Here is a 20,002-nt window from a genome sequence, read left to right as displayed (position 1 = left end):
TTTAAGTTTAAAAGTTTTTATAGAAAGAAAACCAATGCAGACAAGATTAGAAGGGAAGCAATAAACTGGAGAAAAACATTTATATCCAAGGGTTCTAAGAAAGGCCTCATTTCTAAAATAGAGAATTGACTCAAATTTATAAGAATTCAAGCCATGCTCCAAATGATAAATGGTCAAAGGATATGAACAGACAATTTTCAGATGATTAAAACCATTTCTAGTCATATAAAAATGCTCTAAATAATGATTGACCAGAGAATGCAAATTTAGACAACTACACACCTTTCAGATTGGCTAAGATGAATGAAAAAATCATGATAAATGTTGGAGAGGATGTGGGAAAGCTGAGATATTAATACATTGTGAACTGATCCAACTATTCTTGAGAACAATTTGGAACTATCCCAAAGGGCTATCAAACTGTGCATACCCTTTGACCCAGCAGTGTCTCTACTTGGCTTGTATCCCAAAGAGATCATAAAAAAGGGAAAATGACCCAGAAGGGCAAAAAAATGTTTATAGCCCTTTCTGTAGTGGCAAGAAACTAGAAACTGAGTGGATGCCCATCAGTTGGAGAATGGCTATATAAGTTATGGTATATGAATTTTATGGAATATTATTGTTCTATAAGAAATGATCAGCAGCATGATTTCAGAGAGGCCTAGAGAAACTTACATGAACTGATGCTAAGTGAAGTGAGTAGAACCAGGAGATCATTGTACATGGCAACAACAATATTATGGGATAATCAATTCTGATGAAAGTGGCTTTTTTCAACAGTGAGGTAATCCAAGCCAGTTCCAATGGTCTTGTGATGAAGAGAGCCATCTATACCCAGAGAGAAGACTGTGGGGACTGAGTATGGACCACAACACAGTATTTTCACCTTTTAAAAATTGTTTGCTTGCATTTTGTTTTCTTTCTCATCTTTTTTCCTTGTTGATCTGATTTTTCTTGTGCACCATAATTGTGGAAATACATATAGAAGGATTGCACATGCTTTACATATTAGATTACTTGCCATCTGGGGTGGGGAGAAGGAAAGAAAAAAAATTAGAATGCAAGTTTTTGCAAAGATGAATGCTGAACATTATCTATGCATATATTTTGAAAATAAACAGCTTTAATGAAAAAAATTTTAAAAAAAGATTTTGAGTTCCAAATTTTTTCACACTCTCTTCCTTACACCTCTCTCCCTAAGACAGCAAGCAATTTGATATATTATATATGTACAATCATTTTAAATATTATTCATGTTGTAAAAAAAAATCAAAAGAGGAAAACCACAAGGAAAAAAAAAAGGTGAAAATAGTATGCTTTGAACCATATTCAATCTTCATAGTTCTCTATATGTGGATGGAATTTTCCAACCAAAATTTATTGGAATTACCTTGGATCAATGAATTACTGAGAAGAGCTAAGTTTATCATAGTTGATTATTACACAATCTTGTGTTTGCTGTGTACAATGTTTTCCTGGTTCTGCTCACTTCACTCAATATCACAGTTCATGTAAGTCTCACCAGGCTCTTCCGAAATCAGTCTGTTCATCATTTTTATAGAACAACAGTATTTTATTACACTCATATACCATAACTTATTCAGCCATTCCCCAATTGATGGGCATCCACTCGATTTCTAATTACATGTATATATCAGTACTATTCTTAAATCATGGTGCCCAGAATTGAACACAGTGCTCCAGATGAGGTCTGATGAGAGCAGAGTACAGTGTAACTATCACTATTCTATTCCTGGAATAGGAAAGTCTTCCTCTTTATGTGGCTCCTAACAGAATTTTTTTTTTTTGGGCTATCACATCATACTGCTGACTCATATTGAGCAGTCTACTAAATGCTAGATTTTTTTTTTCAAAACTATTGTCTGCGTGCCTCCCTCACTCCAATTTAGAAACTCTTGAAGTTTTTTTTTTTTTTGTATTGTCATGCAACACTTTGCCTTTATTCCTATTGATTTTATTACTTTTAACCTAAATCTGCATATCAACTAGACCTATATCCAATTCACTGATAAAAATGTTAAACCGTACAGAGCCAAACATAAATTCCTGGGGAACTCCTCTGAAGTTCATTTTTATGGCATTTCAAATTTCTCATTTAATCCTCCCAACAACCCAGGTGGTAGCTGCTACAATTACAATTATTAATTCCCTTTTACAGCTAAGAAAATTGAGACTAAGAAATTGTATCACAGATAAGGGCATATGCACATTGAGTTTGACTTCACTTCAGAATGAAATTGAATTTCTTCTTAATATTTCTATTAATTAATATGTATATACCTGGGTTTCTGTTCTGACGCTACTTCACCTTGAAAGTGATTACAATGCTTCTTTATGGTGGCTGAAATTACAAAAACAAATTCTACTCAATGTAGAAACTTGTTTCACTTGATTATACACGTTTGTAACAGGGGAGTTGGTTTTCTTTTTTTCTTATTTGGAGATTGGGATGAGAGGGAGAGAAGGCAAATTTTTGCTGATTTTAAGAATATATAATTATCTCCTCCATAATGTTGCTAATTTTGCAAATCTATTGGTGAAAATTATGCTACATTTAAAATAGTAATTTAAAAAAAATATTGAAATGTGCCTATTAGAGTGTACTTTATTATTTGTGAAATTTAGAAGTGGAAGAGATTTTATAGATTACTCAATTCAGCAGTATCAAATTTAAATAGAAATGGATCCCTGCTGGTAAATATTGATTAGAAGACTACAAATTAACATTATGTTGCATTGTATTTTTATCTTGTTAAACTTTACCAATTATATTCTAATCTAATTCTTGGAAGCACTTTGGAGATTTGAAGGCAGTTAATTTTATACCTGTCAGTCCCATTATTTTACAGAAAACTAAAGTCCAGAAACACCATGGATCACAGGATTTAAAGATGACAAAATGATTTTAGAGATCATAGAGATGAGGAAATTGAGGGGAAATAATTTTGCCCATGTTAATAAGGGTGTAAGTAGCATAGCCAAAACTGGACCTCACAGTATCTACTTTCAAATCTACTGCCTTATGGTTTAGGCTAATCATTTTTTTGTTCGTTTGTTTTTATGTGAAACAACTATATTATAGAAAAAGCAGGATGTGAAAGTACCTACTGCTTGTTAATAAGACTTTTGTCTCAAAAATTTCCTAGCCTAAGTAGAAAACAATGGAAACAAAAGTTTTTAGTAAAGGACAAAAGCGCTTCCTATATTGACATACACAAACCCTTACTTATCCTCTTCCCAAACTGTTTTACTTTAATTCATTGGACAGAACTAGTACCAGTGATTAGAAATTACAGGAAAGTAGATTTCAGGGTCAAGAACTCGAATATTACTCCAAACCTTACATATTTTGTGTATTAAATTGTTATTCAGTCATTGCTGAGTTGTGACTGATTCTTTGTCCCTCCACTTGGGATTTTCTTGGCAAAGATTTGCTTTGCCATTTCTTTCTCCAGTTCCACTTTCCAGATGCGGAAACTGAGAGAAATCATTGAACCTTATTTGCCTCAGTTTCCTCATTTGGAAGATGAATTGGAGAAGGGAATGACAAACCATTCTACTGTCTTTGCTAAGAAAACCCCGAATCAGATCAGGAAAATCACCAATCAACAATGATATTTAAAATTTCAAAAAAAAAAAAAAAAAATTACAGCTCTTTGACACCAGAAGATTGGTATTAAAAAATTTGACTTTTGTTCAAGAGATGTCTGGTGTACAATTGCTTTGCAATGTCTAGAAAGCAATCTTTCTTGCTCTCTTCCTCCTGTTTATCATCTATATCCTACTCATGAAATATGATTGTGATCTCACTTATAGTCATATAAATTCCAAAACACCTAGCATAAGGCATCGCACACTATTGAATTGTGAGGGCTAAACTTTTGAAAATCCACACCGCTACGGCAATTGTAACAGGTATTACGGTCCGTTTGCAATTTAAGAAACATAAAAGTTTTGGGCTTCAATTTATACGGAATGCAACATATTTTTGGCTGCAATTTCTTTGCTCTTCGCTATTATTTGAAGAGGATTCGGGTTTCTTTTATTATAGCTCAAAAAGGGGAGGGATTTAAGAGTCTGATTTCCAAGTTCCAGCAGTTTTTTTTTTCCCCCTCCACACTTTAACGCAAACTTTCTACATGGAAGCGAGTCCTTTCCAACCCCCTTTTTTCCCTTCTTCTAAAACAAGCCCAAACTCTTTTCGGGAGAGGAATGAAAGGCCCCGCTGAGGCGATTTGGATCAGCTGCCGCCGGAATCCCGGCCACCAACTGTCCTCCTTGGAAGGAGGGAGAGGTTTGCAGCTGCCAGCCTGGGAATCCCTTCACGTCCCTCCCCCTAGTCCCCCCCAAGAGCGGCAGCTGCACCGAAGCCTCTCGGCCGCCGAGGAGGATCCCGCTCCCTTCCTCCTTCCCCCCGCGAGGTGGGCGGGCAGCAGCTGCTGGAGGCTCAGACGGAGGCGACAGCGTTGCTCCTGCTGGGGCTGCAGCCCCTTGCGCGGCAGCCCGGGCACGGGCGTCCTCCTCTTCCTTGCACCGCACTTGGGGAGCAGGGAGGGTCCCCCTTCCTGTGTAGCCCGGCAGGTAGGCGGAACCATCGCCTGCACACCTTGCCCATGTGGGACAGCCACGTCTGGGAGAGATCGCTTCGCCTAAGAGAGCCCAAGTGCCCCTCTCGGTCCCAGCCAGTCCCTCCGGGTCAGCCCGGGGCCGCCGCTGCTTTCGCTCCGGGTCCCCGAGGGCGCGCGCTGCGCGGGAAGCCGGGGCACACCTGGCTTCCACCTGAGCGGGCGCCCCTTCCCCGTGCCGTCTGCGCGCGCGCGGCTCTCCCCTCAGTGAGCGGGCCCGGCCTCGTTCTCGGAGTTCCTCCCGCATCCTTCCCCTCCGCCCGGCCTCCTTCCCACCCCCGTTCGCTCCTTCCTCCCCCGCTCCCTCCACTGCCGCGCTCCACCTCGTGCCGTTTCACCTCCTCCTTCCCCCCCTCCCCGCGCGCTCGGCGGCCGCGCACGCGCACGCTCGGCCAGGGGCTCCGGCGGCGCGCTGTCATGGCGGCCGATGGCAGCTCCCCTCAGAGTAGTAGGCACTTGAGCCCGAGCCGTCTCGGTGGGAGCCTCAGCCGCCTGGGCCCCTCCGTTGGGGCGATCGCCGGAAGCTGCCGCTCCGGCAGCTGCCGCCTTCTCCTGGGCTGAGCGAGCGCGGAGCGGGGCGGGCCCCGGAAGCGATGGAGTTCTGGGGTACCGCCGCCGGCTGCCAGCGAGCGGTCTAGGGAAACTTGGGAGGGAGCCTAGACCGGGTGCACCGCCCGGGTCGGCTCCGGCCACTGCCTTCCCGACTCCCTCGGCCCCGAGCCGCCCCCCCGACCCCGGCTCGCTGCTCCGCCCCCGCCCCAGGTGTGTGAGGGGTTCCCCCGCCCCCTCCCACGCTTAAAGCTTCAGCCCCTCCCCCACCCTGCACCTGCATCTCTACCTGGACCTGCCCCTCCCCTTCTTTCCCCTGCCGGGGCGGGGAGAGTTTGCTGGAAGTCCGTCTTGCCCGGGTGAGGGCGAACTTCTCCTTCCCTCTCCCCTCCCCTTCCGTCCTTCCCCTCCCTCCGATTCTCCGGCACCTGCCGAGGAGGATACCTGGACGCCCTGCCCCAGACCGGCAGGGGTGGGTTAGCCAGACAGCCTGTCCGCTCCCACCTCCGCTCCCCCCCCCCCTCCCGGACGCGCGCCTCTCTCTTAACCCGACCGGAGCGCGCCGCGGGGGGTTCGCCGGGTGACCCTCAGTCGGGGAACTCTGCTCGGCCCGTCCGAACCGGGCCCGCGGAAGCGCAGGCTGACCCCGCGTTTTGCTCTCCCCGCAGGTTGGTGTGCGGCGGCCCGAAAGCCTCGGGGAGCGGAGGAGGGCCCCGCCGCGGGTCGCGGCCGTCGGGGCGCAGGCGGAGGCCCTGCGTGGGGCACTCGGGGCGCGCGCCTTCCCGCGTGGGCGCTGCTGTGCCGGCTCAGGGAGCGGGGCCCGTAAAAGAAAACCCGCCATGGCCAGCGACGACAGCCGGGCCCTGTCCCCGCCGCCCACAGGTGATGGAGGCGCGCGAGGAGCCCCTCGGGACGCCGGCGCGCTGCCTCTGAAGCCCGGCATCCCCATCCGGGGCATCCGAATGAAGTTCGCCGTGCTCTCGGGCTTGGTGGAAGTGGGAGAAGTGACCAACAGGGACATCGTGGAGACCGTCTTTAACTTGGTGAGCGGGAACTCCGGGTCTGCGCGTCCCCTCGGAGGCTGGTGGGAGCGGGCGCGTTAGTGGGCCATGTGCTTGCTCTGGTGAAGGCCTTTTAAAGCTCTCGTAGCCTGAAGGGGAAAGAACTTGGTCCTGCCGTGCTTGCCCCGCTGTCATTAGGGTTTCTGGGGACGCCCACAGCTGAGAGGCTGCAGATGTACGTTTCCAAGTTCTGAGTAACTAAGTAGCTCACTTTCCACCGTAGTGAAAGAAGTTACTTACTTTCTATTTCTGCTGCTTCTCCACTAGGTAAAGAGTTGCTTGTTGTGTCAGTAGGAACGCGCGAGGGCACGGGTGATGTGTGAAGATGTGACTTTTTGGGGGTGGGGGTGGGGGAGAGGGCGTGAGTGAAGTTTTGGAGGTTTTTTTTTTTTTTTTTTTTTGCATGTACAAATTTTTTCGGCACTTATGCTATTTAAAATCCATTTCTAGGTCATCATCAGGGGGTCTAGAAGATTTTAGAGATATAAGCAAATGGTCATACTTTCTGGTGTGATGGGTAAATCACAAAAATAGGGTGAAGTTATTTTTGATGTATTAGGTGTATTTTTAAAAGAAAGATCTCTGAAATACTTGTTGCTTCAACTGGTAGGAAGGATTCATTTAATGGCAAAGACTTTTTGCAGAAGAAGTCGTGACCTCATGGGATGCTGGGCCAGGCACCCAACTTAGCTGGTTCTTGCTTACCCATCTGTTAAAAAGAACCTGGACTAGATGGCCTCTAATGTTCCTTCTGGTTCTGAATCTATGATCCTATGCTCCTGAGTATCGGAGGAAGTTAATTTAGATTTTTATTTTTAAATAAAAGTTTTATATTTGGCAAATAACATTTTGGCCACTTCAATTTTATATTAATTTTTATTAAACAATTCATGATCGAATTCATTTTTCTTTTTAAAAATTCCAAATGATCATTTTTCTATACACAACTGACCAGAAAAAGGGGATTGTATTTGAATTTGCAGATCACTTATATATTGCTTAAAATGAAATAAAAACTTAGACTTAAAATATACCTTTTCAACCTGTAGCTTTCAAAGCTGTCCTGCTTGCTTATGTTTCCCTTTCGCCTTCCTTCTGTCTTCTGAAAATATTTTTTATAAAATCAGGTAGTGGGGAAGAGAACTTCTCTGTTACCTCCTCTCTCCTTTCCCTTCCTAAATTGGAAAAAAGGGAACAAAACCTTTGTAACAAATGTGCCTGGTCAGGCAAAAACAAATACCTATTTTATAGGCCACGTCTGGGAATGTATGTCTTAAATCAATCACTTATTTATTTGGAATTGAGTAATAAGCTTCATCGTTGGTTATTTGGAATTGTGGTTGGACATTGCATTAATCAGAATTTTGATTAAATTTAAAATAAGAAGGTAGCACTTTGAAATTTGGGTAGGTTTATGTAAAACCAGAAAAGTAGTAAGAAATGAAATGTAAATTTATTATTTCCTGTTATTGCTCCTCACCAAAATGTTGGGGGGTCATCAAAACTACATTAATGAGTTATGAAGGACTTTGCTTTAAAGTAAATATTAAATATAACTTTTGTGTGTTTTTCACTTTTCTAGAAAGGGTATTAGGAAATATTCTCAATTTCATATCAAACTTAGTGTGTCCCAAACTAACTTATTTTCTCCCTCTTTTTCTTATTCAAAATTTTCAAATTTCTGTCAGAGACACACTATCCAGTTTTCCTAAATTGTAACCTTGGAATTATTCTTAACTCTTCATTTCACATATCTGACCCATTGCAGCATCTTGTTTTTTTTCCCCCATCTCTTTTATGCAGCCCTGATTCTCACTCTTAGACCTGCAACTGTCTTCATCCTTATATTATTACAACAGCCTCCTAATTGATTTTTCTACTTCAAGCTTCCCACCCTACTTTGTCTTCCACTGTACAATAAAGTAATTTTCATTAAGTAAAGAGCTGACCATATACCTTTACTTGGAGACAGTAAAGTAGATCAGTCGTTTCTTCAGTTATGTACACCTCTTCATGTGATTGCATTCAGGGTTTTCTTGACAAAAAAATCTGGAGGTTTGCCATTTCCTTGTTCAGCTCATTTTATATGAAGAACTGAGTCAAACAAGGTAAGGTGACTTGACTTGCCCAGGATCACAAAGCTAGTAAGTGTCAGAGTCCAGTTTTGAACTCAGGTCTTCCAGTCTGAATGGCCTCAGACACTTACTAGATACTTGACCATGGGCAAGTTATGGAGTTTCTGTTTGCCAAAATTTCCTTAACTGTAAAAAGGAATGTTGTGAGGTTTAAATGAGACAATATTTATAAAAAATTTAGTATAGTGTCTATCATCTAGTAGGTGCTATATATTCTTCCCCTTCCCTACCCTATCATTGGCTTCCTGTTGCCTGTAGGAAAAAAAAATATAAACTCTTCTATTTGGTTATCTTTTTGATATTCCTGGACATTACCTCTCACATTCAAAAGAGAGCCATTCTACAGGTCTGAATTAACCTCCAGCAGCCAATGGCAGGTGGCTCCCATATCACAACAATAAAATTCAAAAAACTAATACAACAAACATATTAAAAAATTTTTTTTTGTCTTGCTCTATTTTGCCCCTTTCCCTGATGATGATTATTGAAACAATAAAGGAAAAGTTACTATATCACTTTTTTCTTTTGAACTTCTTTTCTTCTATGATTTCTAAGGCTAGTCTTTTTTTGCTCTATGGTTAGGGAGACCAAGGTGCAACAAATTAATTATAGAACTTGATAAATTAGAGAGAATACCAGTTTAAAATCACTGAGATCTATGTGTAAGTCAAGTCTTTCCATATGTAAAACATGTTCTGTGAGAGAAGTTGTGCCTAATGAATACTTTTTGATATATTCAAGTCAAAGCTGTGTAAATCTTGTGAAGATTATTCTTATCATAAATTTTTTAAAAACTGCTAATGCTGAAGAGGATAAATGGCAATGTTGGTACATTAGCAACTTTGCTTTTTCTCCCTATTTTCTCCCAGAAGACCCCAGTATTTTAGGTTTCAAAACCGAAATATGATGATTGCCTCTGATCAGTGTGAAGTAGCTTTGTTACTTTAGTGTAACTAATTCTCCTCTTTTAGAATATATTGTATGTGGGTGGAGGACTAAATGTGAGTCACTTGAATTTTATCATTAAGAAAATGCAAATCTTGTTGTAAGTTTGCTGATAAATTTGATCTATGTTTCATAGAATTTGGCACTGGAAGGTTTTTTCAAGGTCATGTAGTGAATCACAGGTAATGATTTACAAATTGGAAGATATTCTGTGTCCTTATTTTTCAAGATTAGACTGGTAGAAAAGCAAGGACATGTGATGGCCCACCTTCTTCATTTGTCAACTATCCTACCTAATTTAAAGCAAGGGAAAGGGACTGAAAAACATTAATGAGTAGGCCTTTTCTTTTATCCTTGTGGCTTCCTTTCCCTGTAAGCCCTAGTTTTACATAATCTGTTGAAGATCATATTGAATTTTATACTCTTCCACACTGAAAAAGTTAAGGTGACATTCATAATTGTAACTTTTTTTTAGTATTGCACAAAATTTCAGATTTTGTTTGAATATCCTACTTTTAAATAAAAAATATTATTCAAAAGATTTTGTAACACCTTAGCTACTTGAGGTTCTTACCCAGAATTGGGTTCTTTTCTAATTGTTTCTTTGTTTTTTATAGATTTAATTTAACTTAAATGTTTACTCCTGGGTGTGTTATCATTTCAAAGGCATAGTCAACTCACCATAGATTATATCTGTTGTAGTTTCTTTATGTCCTCTCTTAAGTGCAGAAAACTCCAAGTGTCCGGATCATTTTTAATAGTTGGAGAAAGACCATCTATGACATGTACATCTTTGTATTTTTTTTTTTTTTTTTTATTTCTAGCATAGTGCTAGGAAGATAGAAACAACAATAGTAACAATTGACATAAGGTCTATTTATGTTGGCAAAGCGTTATATATACCTTATATCGTTTTACTCTAAAAGTCTTGCTTATGAGTTTTGCTGAACTCATTTTCCCATTTTGTAAGTGAGGTAACTGAAGTTCAAAGAGTTTGTGACTTACTTTTGATCACAAAGCTCCTCGTGATATTTGAGAGGTATTTGAAGGGGAATTGAACCATTTAGATTTGTTATTTAAATTCATTTTTCTGGCTTTCTCTAAATGGAAAAAGCTAACTGTACTGAAGTTGACTTAGAAAGCAGCATAAATCTCACTGGGGTTTAGAAGAGAGTGTGGAAAGAATCCTGAACTTTGGGCTAATAGGCCTGTATTTTAGGTTTAACTCTGCCAACAATTAATTGTACGACTTTTGGCAAGTCATTTAACCTCTTTAGTCTTTAGTTCCTAATTGGCAAAATGAATTTGGATTTGCATTTCATGATTTCAGAGGGCCTTTCTCTCTGAAATTCTGTGAAAATAATAACTTATAGATATAACACTTTAGATTTATAAGGCATTCTCCTCTCAAGAGTATGATGTTAGTATTCTAAGTGTTGTTTACTATCTTGCTTTTAAAAGATGAGGAAACTGTAACTCAGATGAGTTTGTGACTTGCTCATCACCACCACACAGCCAATTTGAGACAAGGATCCAATTGGACCAAAGGAATTGAACCCTAGTTTCTTGACTCTACACCCAGCATCCTTTCTTGGAATATATATGGCCTCTAAGTCATTCTGCAGTTATGCCAACTATGATATATTTCATAGCCAAGAGGGAATCATATCATTCTGTATTACCAGTTCTACTGGACTTTACCAGTTGTATTGGACCTTTCTACCTACACATCCTGTGGGCATCTGAAAATCAACGTATCTAATATGGAACTCATTATATTTTGCTATTTCTGTGGAGGATAACCCCATCTTTCTAGTCGTCGGGTTTGCAACTTCATTGGCATTTTTTACTCTTCCCTTATACTCCATATCCAATCAATTGCCAGATTTTGTTGATTCTGCTTCTATAGTATCTCAAATTTGTTCACATATGTAACCACCATCCTAGCTTAAATCCCTTATCACTTCTATCTTAGACTATTTCACTAGCCTTCCAACTTCTCATTGCCTCTCTTTGATCTGGTTGATTATGGCCTTTCATAGTTGGAGAGGACCAAAATGACATCACTATGTTTAGGTCAAGGTACAGTGTGTTAGACTGTGCCATTAAACTAAGATGAGCTCCGCAGGCTCTACCCAGACTGGGGACAAAAAGTCCATATGAACGTTTAAAGTGAAGATGCCTGTAAATTTGCATATTTTATGTTTTTTTTTTTTTTTTTTTTTTTGAGCTACTGCAATCCTGCTTCACTCATAGAGCATAGCAGCTTCTTTAATGAAGGCATACCATGATGAGGGGTCCTGTGCATTGTCTCCCATTTCTCACAATTGATTCCAAAGTTCTTCAAAGAAAGCTGGAGAGTGTCCTTTTATTGCTTCTTCTGACCTGTATGTGAGTGCTTGCCTTGTGTGAGTTCTTTGTAAAATAATCTTTTAAGCAAACATATGTTTGGCATTCAAATGATATGGCCAGCTCATTGGAGTTGTGCTCTTTAGTAGAGTTGGAATGTTTGGCAATTCAAAATTCTAAAGCTTACCTGGTATGGCAAAATACTGGGCACTGAGGATGCTTTCTCAAGCTGAACTGTCAAGCATTTTGATCTATCTTCTATATAGTTGCCAAATTGATATTTCTAAACCATACATCTCAAATATTCTTCAGTAACTCTATAGCCTGTCTTTTGTCCACCTTTCCACTTTTATTTAATATTACTTATTCTAGTAAAACCTTTGTAGTGGCTGTTTATTAGATGTCACCTCACTTTCCACGTTTCTGCTTTTGTTTTCCCACATATGTAGAATGCACTCCTTCCTTAGCTTCACAGCTTATAATAATTTTTTCTTCAAAGTTCAGCTCAGGTGTCACCTACATAAGTCTTTCTTGTTCTCTTAGTTGCTTGTGCTTTCAACCCCTTGAAATTACTGTTTTTATTTATCTGTTAATATGTTGTATTCTAATCCTTCTTCCCTTAGCCCCCAGTAGAATGTAAACTGTTTGAGCTCTAGGATTGTCTTTTGCTCTGTTGGTATTTTTAATGCTTGGCACAGTGCCAGGCATATAATATATGCTTTATAAATGTTTGTTAATTGATTAAGGGAAGAGTTGGTTTCATTTTTTTCTTTGTGTCCTCAGTGGTGCTTAATAAATATATGGATTGAATTTAGTAAATTAGTTTGCTCATGGAATTTTAACATTAATGATATCATTAACTGATAAAAATTTCTTATACACACCCTCTCCATTGGAAGTGATGATCCAACTTTTTGATAGCAAAAACTTCTTCAATAAGTATAGAAATAATGTCTTCTTCCTTTGAACTAATTAATTTATTCTAATCAATCAGCCAATCAGTAAACTAGGCACTGTGGTAAGTGCTAGAGATAAAAAAAGAGGCAAATTACAGTCTAATAAGGGGGACAACATACATACAAATATATACAAAGCTAGTATATAGAATTCCTTCATAATTCATATACAGAATAAATAGTATATACAGAATATATAGAATATACTATACAGTATAAGAATATATACTGTATATACAGAATAAATAGTAAATAATTAATGGAGAAAAGGCACTGGAATTACAATTAGGTGGGGAAGACTTCTTGTAGAAGTTGGGCTTTTAGTTGGGGTTTAAAAGCAGCCAGGGAAGTCAGTAATTGGGAGTGGGTGAAATAGCTTTCTAGGCATGGGGGAAATAGCTTTTCCAGCCTGAGAAGATGACAGGATGAACGCCTTGTTTGTGGAATGGTCAGGAGAGGCCAGTGTCGCTGGATTGAAGAATACAAGCCAAGGAATAAGGAATAAAAAAGACTATAAAAACAGGAAGGGCTTAGATTATAAAGTGTCAGAGAGTATTCATTCCTGTAGGCAGAAAAGAAGTCTCTAGAGTGTGTTGAGGAGAAGGTTGGAGTGATAGAACCTTTACTTTAGGAAAACCACTTTAGTGACTGAATGGAGGATGGATTGGAGTAGGGGAGAGACTGAAGCAGGCAGACATACTAGCAGGCTATTGCAGTAATCCAGATGAGAGATGATAGAGGCCTGAACCAGAGTGGTAACAGTATCCAACAAGAGAAAAAGATCTGTTTGAAAGACAGGTAAGAACAGGAAAAAAGGTAAAATAGACAAGCCCTGGCAACAGATTGACTGTGGGGAGCGAGAGATCATGAGACCATCACCAGGGGAATCCTGGATAATTTCTTGTTTGTCTGAAGGCCTGGAAGGAAGGTGTTGCTCTTTACAATAATAGAGAAGGTAGAAGGTGGGCAAGATTTAGGGGGAAAGGTAATGAGTTCTGTTTTAGATATATGAATTTAAGGTGTCAACTGGGCATTTACTTTCATGCCTGAAAGGCCAGTGAAGAAGATGCAAGATTGGAAGTCAACGGAGATACTGGGAGAGGAAAAGTAGATTTGAGAATCATCAGCACAAAGATATCAATTAAATTCTTGGGAGCTGATGAGGTCTTCAAGTGAAGTAGTTTAGAAGAAAACAGAGTCTAGGACCAAACCTTGAGGGACATCCACAGTTAGAGTGATCTAGAGGAAGATCCAGCAAAGAAGACAGAAGTAATAGTCATCAGTAGGAGGAAATCCAGAAGAAAATGATGTCCTGGAAACCTAGGGAGTAAATGTCAATGAGGAAAGAGTAATCAACAGTGTCAAAGGCTGCAGAGAGGTTAAGAACAGTAAGGATTATTAGTAACTTTGAGAGAACAGTTTTGGTGGAATGATAAAGTTGTTGAAAGCCTAATGGATTAAGAAGAAAATGGGAACAGAGACACTTATTCTAGATGAATTATGAAGGAGTTTAGCTAAAAAAGGGCAGGAATCTTTTGAGAATTGAAAAAGCAGGAAAGTTTCTCTAGGTTTTTCAGTCAAAAGTAAAGAGAAATGTAAATTGAGTTAATTTTATAATAATATTTTTCTTTTCAGGTTGATGTGAGTTAAAAATTTGAATACTTTTACTTTTTTTTTCCTGATCATTTTCTGTTTTATTTCTTTTCTGTTATATTATTTGAGGTCACATTCAGAATTTATTAAAAATTATTATTAATTTTTAAAATTATATCTTTTAATTTTTAAAAGATATGCATGGATAATTTTTCAACATTAACACTTGCAAAACTCTATGTTCCAATTTCCTCCCCATTTTCCCCACCCCTAGATAGCAAGTAATCCAATATATTAAACATGTCAAAATGTTAAATCCAATATATGCATACATATTTATACAATTTCTTGCTGCACAAGAAAAATCAAATATAAAAGGGAAAAAATAAGCAAGAAAATAAAATGTAAACAAACAACAACAAAAAGAGTGAGAATGCTGTGTTGATCTGCATTCAATTCCCACAGTCCTCTCTCTGGGTGTAGATGGCTCTCTTCATCACAAGGTCATTGGAACTTGTCTGAATCATCTCATTGTTGAGAAGAGCCATGTTCATCAGAGTTGATCATTGCATAATCTTCTTGTTGCCATGTACAAATTCTCTTGTTCTATTCACTTCACTCAGCATCAGTTCATGTAAGCCTCTCCGAAATTCATCCTGCTGATCATTTCTCATGGAACAGTAATATTCTATAACATTCATATATCATAACTTATTCAGCCATTCTCCATCTGCTAGGCATCCACTCAGTTTTCAGTTTCTTGCCAGTACAAAAAGGACTGCCACAACTGGTTTTGCACATGTGGATCCCTTTCCCTCCTTTAAGATTTCTTTGGGATATAAACCCAATAGAAACACTGATGGATCATAGGGTATGCATAGTTTGATAATTCTTTGGGCATAGTTCCAGAAAAGTTAGACATTTAAAAATGAATTCCTCCTTGCCTTTCATCCATGGACATTTGTCCTTTTAACTATTTTAGTTTTAGACTTTGAAGAAAATAGCAAGCTGTTTTGTTTTGTTATATAAAACAATTTGCCTAACTAACATTGTCAGTTAATTTATGTTTTTTCTTATATATGTCAAATAAGAGGCTTGTTCGATGGTATAATTTTACTATTTAGTTTCTTTATCTTCATGATGTGAAATGTGAAAATTTTTTTTAGGCAACCCAAGCTTTTCATTTTCTTGTTGCCTTTTTTAATATTTGTTTTAATGGTAATCTTATGCCAAAGAGTAATTGTTTTCAAATCTTTTGAACCAGGATCTTTTATGCCCTACTGCCTCCAGTTTTTTCTCCCCTTTTATAAGATTCTTTGATACAGTTTCTTATTGTTGAAAACTGTACTCAGAAATCAAGAGATATCTGGCAAAAAAAAAAAAAATTTTTTTTTTACTGTCTCTATGACATTTCTTGCTAGACGTTTCTTCTTCCTTAACCAGATTTATTCTCACCAATCCCCTCTGTTCTTTTACTTTCTTGCCCTTTGTACTTTTATAAAGAGGTAAGAGCTTAACACTGTACAACAAAGTGTGATGAAAGGGTCATTACCTTTTATTTCTCTATATGGCTCTTAATGCTATTTTGAGATAAAAATAGTTTGAAAATTAAAACTGTATACCTTTTTGCTAAATGAGATTTTAGTAGTTAACGTCATTCTTATGAGGCACAATAGTTTTATTTCTTGTTTCATAATGGTTTTATTTCATGTGTAGAAGTTTCTGGGAATTTTGCAATATTGTGTCTCTTCTATGAATCCATTTTGTACTTTATTGGATTTTTGATATTACTGGTATGTATGCTTCCTTCATTTTCTACTAGTATATAGGATGCAAATCACAACTCTTCCTTGTCTTCATTATGTGAGGTTCTTTTTCATGTTTTCCTATGCTGTGATCTTTTTTATCATGCTTTTCTTTTTTTTTTTTTTTAATAATAGCCTTTTATTTTTCAAAATATATGCAAAGATAGTTTTCAACATTTACCCTTGCAAAAAACCTTGAGTTTCATATTTTTTCTTCCTCCTTCCCTCCCTTCCTCCTTCCCTAGATAGCAAGTAATCCAATATAGGTTGAATATGTGCAATTCTTCTAAATATATTTCCACGTTTATATATCATATTTTAAAAAAAGACTATATGGATATAATTTCTTAGATGCTTTTTAAGAAAGCGGTTGGAAGTGGAAAATCATAATAACATCTTAAACTTTCCAATCAAATAAATTATGTCAAAAAGCATTTTAAAAAATCTGATTTAAATAAAAATGAGGTTTCATTTTATCAATCATTTTATTAACCCCAGTGAATCATAGTAGTTATATCAAGAATTGGGAAATCTTGAAATTTTTTTTGAATTTCAAATGAATTGTTATATATCATTCTTAAAAATAAGTATAAAGAGGGATTACGTGAAACATTATTATAGAGAACATTGCAATAGAGAAAGGACTGTTTAAAAAAGACAGTTCACTAAGGTCTTGTAAAATGATTATGGAAATTACTTGTTAGAATCAAATACATTTCAATGAAAACAATTTAGAATATACTTAAAAAGGTTGAACAAACAGAGGGTATGTAAACTTGAGCAAAAACAAAAACTAGAGAATTTTGTGTTCTATGTTGGGTGGGTGAGTGGATTATTTTGTAATTTTAAGATGAAAAAAATCGACAAAATTAACACATACTAAATCTGACAGTCTATGTTAGTATCTTGCTTTCATCTTCGGTCCTCCAGTTCTGCAAAAAAGGGAGGGAGGTACATTTCCTCATCTCTAATCTAGGATCAAACTTGGCCATTATAATTACATTGTAATTCTTTATTGTTGTTGTTCTTTTCATTTACATTGTTTTGTTTTCACTTTACTCTCCATCAATTTGTGTAAATGTTTCCGAGATTTTTTATTCTTCATATTTGGTATTATAGTGAAGTCCTTTCTGTCATTGTATGATTACTTAATCATTCTTTGTTCTTTTTGACAATAGATGGAAATTTTAATTTAACAAATAGAAGATATTGCATATGGAATTTGAAATGGACTTGATCATATAAAATGATTTTTTGGGTGACAAAAAATACCTTTAATATTGAACACAAAGAAAGACTGGAAAAAATATTTGCAATAAATATTTCTTCAGGTTAACATAATACTCAGAATCTTTAAGGAATTTCCTTTGAGATGATTTCTTCTTCATGTTACTAACATTGAAGCTGTCTGATATTTTCTAAAAATAAAAATGATTCACTCTTCATGTGTCACTCAAATTTTCTTCTTTTCTTTCAGTCTGAGAACAAGAGGGAATTTTCTTCCTGTACCTTTGATACTATTCCATCTGTCCCTTGCAAGACCTTGATTTTTTTCTTTCATCTGTAGTTTCATGGTATGAATGAGAGCTCTGACTGTGGAGTTAGAGAACATAGATAGGTTCAAATCCCATTTCTGACAACTGCTGTCTGTTTGATCTCAGGCAAAAGTTAGTTCCTGAACCTCCATTTTCTCATCTGTAAAATGAGGATGTTAAACCTAGCTTTATGATTTTGTGACTTCCTTTCCCTATTGTTATCTTCCTTTCTACCTACAAACATGTTCAGTTCTCCCCTATTTTCTGTTCTAGATAGTTTGCAGATTATAGTAGCTAATTTTGTTCTTTTTTTTTCCTTTCCCTGAGGCAATTGGGGCTAAGTGACTTGCCCAGGGTCACACAGCTAGGAAGTGTTAAGTGTCTAAGTCTGAGATCAGATTTGAACTCAAGTCCTCCTGACTTTAGAGCTGGTGCTCCAGCCACTGCACCACCTAGCCGCCCCTAGTAGCTAATTTTGTGACAGCTGAAAGGTATGTAGGAAAATCAGTATTTGTTTTCTCTTTTCTCAAATCCAATCACTTGCTAAGATCTATAAATAATTTAAAAAAATTATTTTTTCAATGAACAAAAACACTTTTTCTCTTTTTCCCTTTTTCCCTCTCCCTCAGGAGGGGAGGGGGGGAACAAAACCCTTAAAACTAATCACAATCAATCAAAACAAATTCCTCTAGTGGCTATGGGCAAAAAATATATTTCTTATTTTGCACCCTCAGAAGATGAGTTCATCATCTGTCTTCTGTGTATTTACCTGGCAGGATTATTTTAAGGATCAAATGAGATAGTGTTTGTAGAAAACTCTTAGCACAGTGTCTTGAAGCACTTATACTTATTCCCTTCTTCCCTCCCCTCTTGAATCATGGTTGATCATTATATTGATCATAATTCTTAAGTCTTTCAAAGTTGTTTATCTTTATAGTGTCATTTTTTTTTTTTTTTTTTTTGGCATAAATTGTGATGTTTTGCTCACTTTACTCTATCACTTCTGTTGTAGTTTATGTCTCTAAGGCCAAAGTTTGGGTTTGGTGTTAGGATGAAGTAAGGCACTGACAAAATTACTGAATATTTTAACAAAAGTGAGACTTACTTTGCCCTACAGAGCAAAGATAGGCACCAAGGATACAGTGACACTTTGCTTCTTTGGATGTGGCTGTCTTCGTTCCTTCTGAACACATATATAGTCATTCAGTCAACAAGGTACAGTGAGTTGGGTAGTCTCAGGCACCCATCAAGTGTGTAGATGCTTCAGCTTAATTGGACCTTTTATGCTCCTGGACCAGGCCAGCCAAAGTTGCCTGAAAAGAAGAAACTGTGTCAGGAAACCACTGCTTCATATAAATTTCTCCAGTTCTCTGAAATCATTCCTTTCATTTCTCTTGAAAAAATAAAATTCCATTCTATTCATATTCTGTATTTTGTCCAACTTTCCCTCATTGATGAGTACCTCCTTAGTTTCCATCTCTTTGCCACCACAAAAAGAGCTGTTCTGCATGCGGTCTTTTTCCTGTTTGAGATATAGTCAAAGGGTATACACTATAGACCAGGGGTCCTCAAACTTTTTAAATAGGGGGCCAGTTCACTGTCCCTCAGACTGTTGGAGGGCTGGACTATAGTAAAAACAAAAACTTAGTTTTGTGGGCCTTTAAATAAAGAAACTTCATAGCCCTGGGTGAGGGGGATAAACGTCCTCAGCTGCCATATCTGGCCCTTGGGCCATAGTTTGAGGATCCCTGCTGTAGACTGTCTCTGCACAATAGTTCTTAAATCTTTTATTTCCTATACATTCCCATTCTCATTCTCTATTCAGGATTTTTTTTTTACTTCTCACCTGTACTCTTCTAGTTAGCCTTTAGATTTCCATTCCCTTCCTTGTTCTAATCTGATCTGCAGAACTTCCACTTTAATCCTTCTAATGCACAAGTCTAATAGACATTTTCCTGCTAATCAATCTGTACTCCTTATTGACTGTTGGAAAAGGGCCAGACTTTTTAGTTTGACATTCTAAAACTTCGCCAATCTTGTGTTAATCTGCTTTTTGCAGTTTTGCCTCTCAGTATTTTCTTTTGCATGCCCTATGCTAATCTATTTTGGCTGTCATTCCCTTAGTATAGCTTGGTATTTGCTTCCTTACCTCTTTGCCCTTAGTCATTCTATTCCCCATGCTTAGGAATTACTATGGCTAGTAGGGTCTCCCATATCTTTGCTAATTAAAATCTTATCTATTAATCTATTGTCACATACTAACTTTTTTAGTTAGTAATTTATATGTTTACATATTTCTTCTATTTTTCCTACTAGTTTGTTAGCTTCTTGAAAGCAAGGACAAGAGCAGATTTACACAGTAGAAAAACTAGGCACATGTTAGATCAGTGGAAAGAAAGAATTAGTCAGCTTTTATATTAGTTACCTT

At 38.0% G+C, this 20,002-nt stretch overlaps 1 protein-coding gene across 7 annotated transcripts in view; it reads left to right on the top strand.

The window, feature by feature from the left end:
* The first annotated feature begins 4,584 nt into the window (after nt 1–4,584).
* LRBA (LPS responsive beige-like anchor protein) overlaps nt 4,585–20,002 on the top strand; it is a 754,452-nt gene continuing 739,034 nt past the window's right edge. For 3 of the 7 annotated variants that reach the window (XM_012552173.3, XM_023505940.2, XM_031943308.1), the window contains exon 1: nt 5,580–6,238. In XM_012552173.3, coding sequence (XP_012407627.1) covers nt 6,035–6,238 — 204 coding nt within the window. In that variant the 5' untranslated portion in view covers nt 5,580–6,034. Of the gene's footprint in view, nt 4,603–5,018; nt 5,409–5,453; nt 5,555–5,579; nt 6,239–20,002 lie in introns of those variants that run through there. The other 4 variants (XM_031943307.1, XM_031943304.1, XM_031943305.1 and 1 more) reach the window with 4 other exon arrangements.

Source organism: Sarcophilus harrisii, chromosome 6, assembly GCF_902635505.1.
Source record: "Sarcophilus harrisii chromosome 6, mSarHar1.11, whole genome shotgun sequence".
In the NCBI taxonomy this organism is placed as follows: Eukaryota; Metazoa; Chordata; class Mammalia; order Dasyuromorphia; family Dasyuridae; genus Sarcophilus; species Sarcophilus harrisii.
Note: the sequence above shows the minus strand (reverse complement) of the source record. Positions and strands in the feature narration are given on the sequence as shown.